Here is a 12,323-nt window from a genome sequence, read left to right as displayed (position 1 = left end):
GTGACTGCTGCTAGTACTGTACACCATTAACTGTCCCTGAATCATACCGTAGCCCATGTATCCAGACACGTATCGAATCGTCTAATAAGGGAGAGATTCACACCCCTACAATGTTGGCGATAGTGGTTAGTGTAGGGTTTGGGTTGGCCAGCGTCCCAGTGGCAAGAACAATGCAACTGTATCTTTTCTGGTTAATTGAGTCATGTACGAGGGGTGATTGATAAGTTGGTGGAAGGTAGAAGGAGTCCATTTCTGACGGTCATGGAGCATACAGATTCCTTCTTTGTAAAAGTTGGCATCTTGGACCTCCAGAAAGTGGTCCACAACAGTGATAATGATGACGAGCACTGAGCTCCTTCTTCATCTTGGGGAAGAGGTAGTAGTCCCAAGGTGTCAAATCAGATGAGTAGGGCAGATGTTGGGTGAGTTCAGAACCACATTCCTGAATGGCAGCCATTGCCACCGTGGACTTGTGGGCTGGAACGTTGTCGAAGACAATACCGACTTGACATTTTCAAAAATACCTCAAAGGTTTTATCTTGGAACTTTCTGCATAATCGCTCAAAGAGTTGAACTGCACTTGAATAGAGCAATAGCTATACAACTCATCTTCTTCTACCTTAGGCCTTGAATTTATCGGGTGACAATGCAGCTGCATGACTAACAAGTCATGCAGCTGCATTGTCACCCGGTCTGTTTTTTTTGCCTCTGTGTGTCTAATTGTTTGTTATCTCTGGTTTTATATAATAAAGTTTCCCATGCGATTGCCAACCACTGATACATGTTGGCAGCTTTAGCAAGAAGACGGAGAAGATCTGGACATGATACCACATATTTGGCCAATGGTTCAAGAGCAACATAAAAGGTACATTACCAATGATTCATTTTCCTTAGTTTTTATGTGGTTAAGGGTGGATTTTTCCTTTAATTCTCCAGGATTTGTTGACTAAGATCAAATGCTTACAAAGCCAATCCTCACAAGATGATAGTTCGACAAAAAACATGTGTGCAGTATGTCCTCTTCACTCCAGCAGCAGTCCCCTGACCCTTTTAGTGATTGATTCCACAATCACTGTACATCCATTTTTTGAAAAACTTTATTCCTGAATATCAGTTCATTTTGAAACAACACAGTTCTTATTGCTTTGAATGAAACTCAAGATGACTCATACCTTGTGGTTACCCAGGACATGCGCTACTGTCGTGCTTACGATCATCTGTTATTTATCTCTCTTAACTGGAAGCTCCCTCTACATATCTTCTGACTGACTCAGTCTTCCTGTCTCCTCAAATGCCATCAGATACACAGCATACAGTACTTTACCTGAACACACACATCCCAACTCTCCAGTGAGTTTTGAGGAATTTGATAATCAGTGATTCATATATTTGTCAATCCCATTTCCTCTAATACTCAAGATGACTCAGGATGACTGTTTCTGTTTCACTGCACATTTGGGGATTTGCTCAGTTAGATTTTTTTCTCTGATCTGATTTGCTCACAGGCGGTACCATTTCATCACAAATATGAGGACATTTTATGAAGTCTGCAGGTTGTTGGCATGAATTAAGATTTGTTTCTGAGCTTTGAAAAGTTTCTTTGTTGCTGCTTTGGATGTTCCTGGTTCCTGATGTCCCTCCTTTTGTGAGGCTGGATATTTTCTTTTTTCCTTTCTTCAGGCCTGATTGGTATGTAGTTTAACTGGCAGAAGAACAATGAAAAAATTATTTTAAAATACTATAACTAATATCAGATAATAACAATGCCATGGTGATAGCCATCACTGAAGTTCGACTTTGAGTTCATCCTGCATTTACGCTACATTAACACTGCACACAGTGGGAACCATTGTAGGAGTCCCTTTAGACACTTACTGTGACCATTATGCATTAGTTCTGCAGATAATTGATTTTTGTCATGGAGGTAGATGAATGTTTGTGAGTGAAATAATATTAGGCAGCTGGGAGTTTCTAGGACTTCAGGTCTCTTCAATCTTCGTACAAATAACACAACTTTGCACTTTCAAATTGCATGCAATGGATATGCCGAGGTCCAATTTTGCGTGCAGGTGATACGCCAATCCTTCCCATTTAGTATTCATTTAAGATTATATTACATACGTGACATAAGTTAAATACGTCTGTTGAAGGTGTAATTTTAAATGGCCAGAATTCAAAGATAGTTTAAAACTACAGGGGGCAGCTTAACCACTTATTGCTGCTCACTATACTGAACTTGTTTTTTTTTAATCTTTTATCTAGATATTAGCTGACGGAAGTCTGCCTGTAACTTGGATGACAGGGTACACCCTGCCGTTGACGGGACTCTGTCTACTGCCCTCACAGTGAACAAGGCTGGACACGAGGCTGGACTGAACACATCTTCTGGGACAGACACATGCCAGTTTGACAACAGAAGTTTCAGTATGGACACGGTCTACAGCAGCTATGACCAGGACTATGACTCCTCAGATGACAGGGCAGGGTGAGCAAAGACAGCATGTAAAGCCAGAATATTTTCACATCTTAATCTGTAAATTGAGGATGTATTTAGAGGTAGTTTTTGTGAGTTTTATTGTTTGTTTTTTTGTTGTGTTTTACGATGAGTTTATGAGATACTTAAGCTCGTCTTAGAGCAGTATAAGACAAAAACTTGAATTCAGACGGTGTTAACGAGTCAATGTGACTCTTGGTTTCACAAGGGACACAAACACCACTCTCCTGGGTGAAAGTCCCGTGTCTGTTTGACCCATTGCTTTCATGCTTTTTAGTCACATGTTTTTATGCATGCTACTTGGACGGATCTGTTTTAAGCAGAACTTAAAGGTAATTATTGGAGCATCACCTCCATGCAAAATTGAACTCTCATATATAAAGCTTCCTCCATGCAATTTAAGTTGTGTTATTTACGCACAGATTAAAACAACTCTCCATGTCCTTTGACCACTGACCCCATTCGATAAAGATTTAGCTCCATCCGATACCTTCATTCTCTCTCTGTGCTGTAACTGGTGAGATAACTGAAGTGTAAAACATCTGATCAGATAGCAGAATAAATGACTATTGATCAGACCTTTCATCAACCATCACTGTCTCTACCACTGGCTGAATTGTGCACTCCCTAGAAGTCCCTGAACACAAGACCAGGAATCACCACTAGACAATGTTTGAGGAAACTTAAAGGACAAAGCTTGTGATGCCCAGGAGGACATCAAAACTAATCATGCATTAGTTTGACTTATCTGTCCTGGCTGTGGCCACAAGTCCATTGGTTCATGCTGAAGTTCTTTAATGTTGCATTAATGTAGCAATGTAGAATTGATAATGGGTAACAACCATACAAAGGAAGGAGGACTGTATGTCTTGGAGTAATATAATATGGTATCACCTACATAATATAATCTTTGTCACCATGTTCATTTTTTCAGAATTTGAAATGGTACTTGTTAATGAAATGTTTCCAACTTTAAGAAATATAGTTTTTTATTAACAGGAAAAAAACAAAAAAACAGCTCATGACAACAGTTGAGAGTAAAAACGTTGTGAACAGAGTCAAAGTGGTCTGAGGAAAACCAAACAGTTGGATTCTCTTCAATCTGTCAGTCACTGCCAGCAGATTCCAGAAGAGGAACTTCTATGTTCAATTCGTCAAAATTGTCTCCCAGAGGAATGAATGGACTCATAGTGTATTACAACATAACAGTAGGATCAAATGTGAAAGTTGTGTAAATGTATATATTTGGTCAATCAAATCTCAAATCTGTGTTTTGGTCATAGGATACCTTATAACTTATGATATATTTATTTGTCTCGTAAAGGGGTAATGCTAAGAAATTGGGCCACATACTAGCCCAGGGGGATGTAAGCAAATCTATGTTCCCTGGGTCCCTAAGTTCCCAAGGTCCTATGTTCCAAGGTTCCCTAAGTTACCAAGTTCCTGTGTTTCTTTGCTCCCTAAGTTCCCAAAGTCCATTGTTCCCCAGGTCCTGTGTTTCTCAGTCCAATATTCTGTTGATGCACATGAACCCTTCTATTGTGTTTGGGTCAAAACCCTAACCCCTGGGAACATAGGACCATGGAAACATAGGAACCCTAGAAACATAGGACCAAGGGAGCATACGACCCTAGTAGAGCACATAGTACAGGGGAACATGTGACCCTGGGAACATACAGTAGCACCATGGAAACATAGTAACCTGGAATTGCAGGAACCCCGGAAACATAGGACCCTTGGATTATAGGAATGATTCCAAAGTGACAGGACAGGTCCCTGAACTCTGTAACCTTTAAGGTTCACCCCAAAACATTTGCGGCAACTGCTGTCTGTGAGTTACCATGTCCTATGTCTCTGCTCTGCAGCCACACTGGTCAAGGCACATGTAAAGTCTTACTGTGAAGCACCTTTGCAGCCCAGCTCTGTATTATAGCCTAAAAACGAGTTCATAGCTTGTTTCGTTCCTTTTTTATAGACTTTTTTTTATCCTTTTGAATAAGACTTCTTTCAATAAATAACACAAATATATTCATACGTCATATATAGATAGATAAACATGTATAAACTACATGCATTTCATATAATTTAAATAATTTATATATACAGTTCCCCCTCACACGCTCACTCCCTCCCTCCCCGACCCCTCTCAGATGAGTTCTTCCATAATAGCGGCGCTGTGCCGACTTGTGGATTTGCAGCAAATTCATGTGAAATATCATTTAAATGGATCCAAGATTTCTTCAGTAGAAGTTTCATTTTATAGCAGTATGTTGCTCTTCACCACCATGACACATAATCCTGTGGTAGGGAGCACTGTGAACAGGAAATATAATCCTATACAGGAAGTAGAATTCCAAACAGGTAGTCCTCAGCAGGGCTTGAATTGTTTTGTTTACGTCCTATGACGTTTCCTTGACAATGCGCAGACGCAGGAAGTGTCTATGCGTATCCACCTCCAGCCCACTGAGTTGCGAACTTGCGTCAGCGCTCGAACGTACGTCTGTGTTGTCTTGCACTGCGAGTTCCAGTTCTTGTCATCAATGCCCCTGCAGCCACCTTTGAAGGGCCTGGGGGTCCGACAGCGTGTCTCGTAAAAGTACTGTTTGATGTCCTGCGTGGCACTGGTTTTAATTTTGGCCAGAACAGTAACAGGGTCCCCCCTGGTGTCCACCGCTTGGGTTTTATCCGTCACCCACTGACTCTCGCTGTCACACACAGAGTATTCCCCACGATAGCTCTTGTGCTCAGCGTACCGCTTCTTTCGAGTCTTATTCCCTGCCGCCCCGCCATCAAGTCCACCGCTCACAAAATCATCAGCGAGGTACAGCGGCGGCGGCTGCAGTGGCAGCCGGTCGCTCAGCAGCACCCGAGGCGAGTTGTACCGCTTGTGCTGCCTGAGAAGGTCTGTGTTCAACAGCATTAACTGTTGGTCAATGACGCCATCACTGCTCCCTATGCTGCGACCCCCCGCCCCCCACTGCTCCGCATCGCTCTGCTCCTCCAAAGGAAAGTTTGCAGTGAGTAGAGGAGGCAGCGGGTCGTGGGGTTCAGTGTCCCGGCTTTTCCCCTGTTGGCTCTGGTTCCCCCTGGTCCTCCCCCTCGTCAGGTCGGCCTGAAGCAGCTGGATGATAAGCGAATTTAAGGGGTCGGGACTTGGCTGCTGCTGCTGTTGCCCCTGGCGACTGCTGTCCATGTTGGTTGCCTGGATACCATAGAGGTACACGAGGACCATCACATACAGCAGGATGGACATCACTAGATTCACCTGTAAAATCTGCAAAGAGAGAAAGTTTTAAAATGTTTTCTTCCTTACAGAATTTAGAACACAAGCATTGACTTACACTTCCAAAGTTTATCATTATGCCATCATCATTATGTCTCTCGAAAAAGAAACGTCTATGAGAAATTGTGGGATATATTAAACATTTGCCTGAGGAGATGGTTCAATTTTGTCTCAGGCTTAAAGTTGTGAAGTTTTTCAGGTTTTGTGGGAAACTTTGGCTTCAACTCAGCTACCACAATGTGAATATAACAACAGTGTGAGTGTTTTGTTATGGACACACATGGAAACTAATGTGCTGCTGGATGTAAACAAACCACGAGGCCATAAAACAAAACCCACAGTTCTGTTCAGACTAACACATGGAAAGGCTTGGCTTGAACATTTAGTATGTGCAAAATAAAACCTGGCTCACACACACATTTTTTTTCATAATGTGTCTCTGGCTCTGTCTCTCTCTTAACAGCATCAGTTGGTGCAGTTATGAAGGTGAAAACACGACCCAGTGAACTTCAAAAGTAATTCCATAGTAATTGTACAGTGTCCAGTTCAACCAGACCAGCAGGATGACTCAAAGTCTGAGAGAAAATGCCCTGCTTCATATTGAACAGTCTGTACTGGTTAACTGCTCTAACCCAAAACTGTTGCATCATTAAAGAGACACTGAAAGGTGAACCTGTTAAAGGGTAACTCCACCAATTGTACACATTAAAGTCTGTAAACAGATCTTGGGGAGTACTATTGCATTGAAAAAAGAGCTAAAAGCCTTTCATAGCTGCATGTAATCTGAAATCTCAGTGGCTAAGTTGCATTGTGGGTAATGTAGGTTTGGAAGGAAGTAAGAAGAATACATGTGCTCGAAAAGGTGATACGTGGTTCTGCAGTATCGACTATGATCATTTGTTTTTAAACTGTCCATAATGAATCCAACTGTGTAACAGTGCAATGCAAATCAGTGTGCCAACTTTGCCGACATCACCCACAATACAACCCCTGAGTGACATCACTGAAGACAATTTATCAGTTTGCATGCAGCTTCCTCTTGAGCCACGAAAGGCTTTGTACTCCTTTTTATTTTTTTTATATGTAATAGTATTCCCCAAACACTTGTACTGTAAAGATACTTTACATGTGGGAAATTGGTGGAGTTACTGTGCCCTTTTTATAAATATCAACCACTCAACACTGTCGACAGTCTTCTTGAGTCTTGTCTACCTTTTTTTATTTTTATTTTTTTTTACAATAACTTGATGTGTATTTCCCAAACTAATCATAAATCATACAGCTGCTGTGACAATGCCACCTGCTGAAAACAAAATTGTTCCGAAACCTGGCCCTACCTAAAGCGTCCATTCCTACGACAGTACGTCATCTTTTGGCTTATGTCCTGAGTGTCGTAACCATTAATAGAGACAATACCTCTTTCATTTTATTGGGTGCATCTAATCATCTATGCAAATGAGTTCCACCTTTTTTCTGTTCGTTTCTCTTTTACAGATTATCACTCCCAGAAGAGTTAAAACACCCTGTGCTGATAAAGGAGATTCAAACTGTATAACATCATGCATATCAGAAGGCATTTTTCTTGTGTTTAGCTATGTCTGTGCTTTTCACACAAAACTCATTCATAAAGATCCACACATCAGTAGCATCTAGCTGCAGCCACAGTATTCTAGTGTTGTCATCGAGTTAATATGGCCAACACATTAGTAAATTGAACTCAATTATTTATCAAGCAGACACAGAGCAACATTAGCATTCATTTCAAGTCCTGTGTCTGGCCACCTAACAAATATAAGTCCAATATTTACTCTCCCTCTAGCTCTGTGTTTTGCTCTCCACTAACTCCTGAGGAAAATATCTGGCTCTTTAGCTGCTAAATGTTTTACTATGGTCACCAGCTAGCTGCTAACTTTGTCTGTTAGCTGTTTGCTACTGAGCAGGTTAGCATATAGTGGGTTTGTCAGAGCCTTTTCACTCAAAACAGCTGCAGGTCCTACCCTGACGTTACCTGATATTCTTGCTAATAAACACCAGTGTTCGCTTTAAGAAAAATGTATACAATCTATAGCAAAAATAGCTATCAGCATACTTTTCCTCTGTGCCACCCGGTGTAATTATAGTATTCCCACAGATAAGCAGGTGGTGATGTGCAGTTTGTGTATCAGGGATGTTGTTATTGATGTTGCAATCCATTGCACTCACGCATGTTTTCTAAACCTTTGCATGACAAGTATAGGTTCAAATGCCTCTCAGAGTACGTGACAGAAAAAGGTGGTGAGTGATGATGGAGAAACAGACTCCTCCGAACAAAAAGAGGTGACTTGTTCCCATCAGCGATGTTACGGCTGAATGACACAGCTGCTGTTGGATGGAGGGAGGGAGGGGCATCTGTTCAGTAGCAATGTCACCTTGCAGTCAATGACTCAGAAAAGACATGCGCGCACACACACACAGCTCTGTTGTTGTAACAACTAAGAAAAGTAAATTGGAAACTCTGAACAAAGACGTGTGCACTCGCACAAACACAGTTTAACTTTTCCACTTCTTAGGAGCCCCACTGATGTAAATACATTCATAGAACAAACTTTATGAACACGATGTAAAGGACCGATTGAGCATCATCAGACTCAGAGTCCACACATTCTTCCACTTTGTCAAAACTTGGTGCCTGCTGTACACATTACATTCACCCAGTAGTTGATTTGAGGAGCGAGGAGGCTGCCATCCCCCTTGTCTTTTTGCTTTTTAAGTATCTGTTTGGCCTTTCTTGGCTTTATTGATAGGACAGCTGAGGAGATGACAGGAAACAGGGTGGGGGGGTGGGGGGGTGGCCGCAGATCCGACACAAACCCTGGGCCACTGCAGCGAGGACAAGGCCTCTGTACATGGGACGCATGCTCTACCAACTGAGCTACGTGGCGCCGCGCCATCCCCCTCGTTAACCTGACGTCCCTCCTCTCATTTCTCTAGTAGCAGAGGGAGAGCAGGGACAGAGTGACTGTTAAAAGTTAACAAATTGCATGCCGTATACATCCACAGTGCAACTTTCCCGCAGATAGTTTGGGCAAATTTGGGTGTAATATGCTAGTAACGGTTAATGTTGCCTCACTTCTGTCAAACACCACACCAACATTTCCTTTTTCTTCATTCCCAAATGATGCTGACTCAAGTGAGGCCATGTTTCTGACTTCACACACCACCACACCACTCACAGAAGGCTTGACTCAACTTTTTTCTTAAATTTAAAGAGTTGGACTGAACAAAAACTGTGTGACCCACACAAAGACAGTGGTAGAAGGCTAACATTAGCACTACAGCATGCTAAATGCACAAAAAATGATTGTTGTGACTGACACAGCTGGTGCTGTTTTGTTATGTTTAGTTTATTTTGCTGTAACTTGGAGGCATTAATGTGTGCAGAATTTGAGTCCAAGACAAATTTTCCTATGAGGACACTAAGGTATATTGTATCGTTTCGTAATAATATATCAGGGGCTCTGTAAAGCTATTAATATTTGGAGTGGCTCAGCCTAAAATAACCTTCCTTTAAAGGGGCACTATGTGGCTTTGGAGAAGCTGTGGCTCATATTCACAATATTAATGAAATAATAATACAAACTCAGAAATATTTATATTTTCCATCACTGACTAAACAAGCTGTGCTCAGAGGAAAGTAAGGTCCCCTGAACACTGTTTTAAGCTAGAAGGGTGGCAGGGTCCGCCACATGTAAACAGAGTAAAAGAAGTATCAAATTGTGTTTAAGGTCAGTTTGTTTATTCAGTCATGAAAACCAAGAAAGTTTGTTTATTTAGTTTGTTTGGGATAAAAACATTTCAGTCAATGAAGATCTTTATGATTGAAATTAGACATTTCTTCCTCAAACTACATAGTGCACCTTTAAGACAAGCAGATGTGACTGACCTGGAATCCTACCCTCAACCCCAGCTTCATACTATATTCCTCATACTAGCAATGTATTCATTCTGCTGCAGCCTCTTTTCCACACTGCTCCTGGATTCCACTAGAAGTTTTTTTTTTTAAAAATACACAAAAACAATACAACGGTAACAGGAACTATAATGTTCTTCTTCTTAAAAGGGCCATGACTGTGTTTAATAAATCAAATCATGACACTTGACACTGTGACATTAACCACTCATTGTGACAATGACACAACCTTTGAGTTTTCACTCAACTTCTTTGCCTCCCGCTATGCTAATTAAATCCAAATGTAGGAATAAGCATCTCTTTGTTAATCAGGCGCCTGGCCCATGAAAACTGGATTTAGTCAGACAAATTCATTTTCCCTCCTGCTGCCATAATCGCTCCTATAAAAGCCCTCAGTGTAGTTTATGATGTTGACACTGGGGCTCATGGAGGCTGACGAAGCACAGCGGGCGAGCGATAACCGTCTCAGTGAGCAGGGTGATAATGAGAGTGTATGTTTGCACTGTATGCTGTCCTGTGTTTAATGCTTATTTAGGAACAAACCTAAATGCAGACGCACAAGGACAGGAAAATGAGGAAACACCTCCCCACTGAGGACAACTTGCCCGTCCTCACCTCTACAAGAAGTTATTTTAGGACAAGGACTTGCTGGTAACGCTGAGGTTTAAGGGAATACATGTAGTCAGTGAAAGTCAGTGTGTGAGAGAGATAAAAGAAAAAGCTGACAGATGTTAATGCTGGCAAAAGATAAAATGTAATAAATATGTTGGTGTGCAGCCACAGATTGTCAGGAAATTATGAGTCCACCCGTTTCCAGACATCCAGGTGAATATATTTACAGACACAGTCTGGGCTATGTTCTGTGTAAGCACAGAGCTGATAATGAAAGACAAACTCTGCTTGTTTCCCTGACTTTCAGTCTGCCATTGGTTGGCTTGATTTACACGGCAGTAGAAAAATCCCCAAATCAGTTTTAATTAAAATTTTTCTTTTCATTTCAATCGCTGAGACTTGGACCTGGAGGGGAAGCACGGCTGGGCAGCAGATCGAGAAAGCCGGCGGCGGCAAAAAATGGCTATCGTCTTGTTTGTGCAATCAGGGGCTCCGTAGAGAACGTGATTACGCACTCATGTTCTGTAGCATTGATTCGTAAAGGAATACCATGTAGTTTCTTCTTCTGGGCCAATGGTCAATAGTTGTAGCAAAACTACTTTTTGCTGTTCATTTTCAGTGGATAAAATCTGTCTCTGAAAAACAAAATTTTTACTTCATCGTCCTCTGTAATGATTTAATAACCTTTCTGTTTACTCTCTGAACTGAAGGCTCACCTCAATCAAATCATGTATGGCACTTAATTGTAACTGGTAGAATAGGGCAGGAAAACCAAAATACAGGAGAGTCATGCAACTGAAAAAATGATTTAGGTCTCTGAGGGTTAACACGTATAACAACGAAACATGGGAGACATGGAGAGAAAGACAAACAGGTGTTTGGGAAGGCAATGCTGAGAAATCAGCATGACATACATGAAGTGCTTGGTTGTAAATAGCAAGCATCAATACTTATGACTAATTGTGACATTTAATTTGAAATTGAACGTGAAAATATGTTTAAAATCATGTGTGTGAAACATGTATACTTTGCACATGGGAAATGTGGTTTTCATGGTACAATATGTGAATCCCATGTAAATAACTATGCTGAACCCATGCACATTTCTATGTGAAACCTGTGGTATAACATGTGAAACACATCAAAAATGTGATCAACCAGGGCTCACTCATTACTGTACAAAGACACACACACTCATCTGTATTCACTGATTTGGGTGAAACTGGATCATATTTTATGGATAAAATGTTTTCTGGTTGTCTCTCCAATGTCCCCCGGCTGGTCTGCTGGTCTGAACCCTCAGTGATGTATAGAGTTTCCTGATGAAAAATGGCTGGACTTGTTGCTAAAGCAACTGCTACCTGTAACTGCAACAACTACCAAAATGTAAACTACTGGTTTGATTACATGTATTTCACAACTCCCAAACACTGCCCACTTTATGCAGCGATTTGTGGATGAGAAAGTTTTGAACCTCTTAAAGCCCATTTACACAATTAAATCTGAATTGCAAAGCATATGTTGATGTATCTGAGACGCATTAGATGGATTGAAAAGATGCTTTCTGGTCACACATGAAGAAGGCATAAATGTGTTCTCTCCAAAACATATAGTAGGCTATAAATCTTTACTCCAACTGGAGTAGCCTCTGCCCTCTGTGATAACAACATCTAAAGTTTCACTGAAATTAGACGTCATTCTCCACATTTCTTGAGCCGTGGTAGAAAGGTGGCTGCACCAATTTCAACATATACAATCAAGCTGAATATGCTCTGTGCTGTTGTAGTGTAGAAGTGTAGTGTGAAGTGGCACTACCTGATCTGAGTAGTTGCCTGATCTGAGTAGCGCATGCGCCAGCGCGTCCTCCATCTTGGACAGCTAGGCAGGGCAACACCAATTGGACAAACCATACACAGAATTTCAGTACACGGTAACAGCAATATGAACATTGATAAAGTGCTATGCTACGACAGTCAACCACACAT

General features: G+C 41.4%; 1 protein-coding gene and 1 long non-coding RNA gene across 4 annotated transcripts in view; one reads left to right on the top strand and one right to left on the bottom strand.

Annotated features, from left to right (window-relative positions):
* The window catches only part of LOC311252420, a 36,758-nt gene extending 33,686 nt beyond the window's left edge, over positions 1-3,072 (top strand). For all 3 annotated transcript variants that reach the window (XR_014621525.1, XR_014621526.1, XR_014621527.1), the window contains 2 exons: positions 753-865; positions 2,263-3,072. This is a non-coding gene — a long non-coding RNA (uncharacterized lncRNA). The remainder of the gene's footprint in view (positions 1-752; positions 866-2,262) is intronic.
* A 1,573-nt stretch (positions 3,073-4,645) lies between these two features.
* Positions 4,646-12,323, bottom strand: part of ntf3 (neurotrophin 3) — a 44,572-nt gene continuing 36,894 nt past the window's right edge. Inside the window, exon 2 of the mRNA XM_084346003.1 lies at positions 4,646-5,768. Coding sequence (XP_084202129.1) covers positions 4,887-5,768 — 882 coding nt within the window. The 3' untranslated portion in view covers positions 4,646-4,886. The remainder of the gene's footprint in view (positions 5,769-12,323) is intronic.

The sequence above is a fragment of the Pagrus pagrus genome (genome assembly GCF_965226575.1).
Source record: "Pagrus pagrus genome assembly, chromosome: 23".
Taxonomy (NCBI): Eukaryota; Metazoa; Chordata; class Actinopteri; order Spariformes; family Sparidae; genus Pagrus; species Pagrus pagrus.
This window is presented reverse-complemented; position numbering and strand designations above follow the sequence as displayed.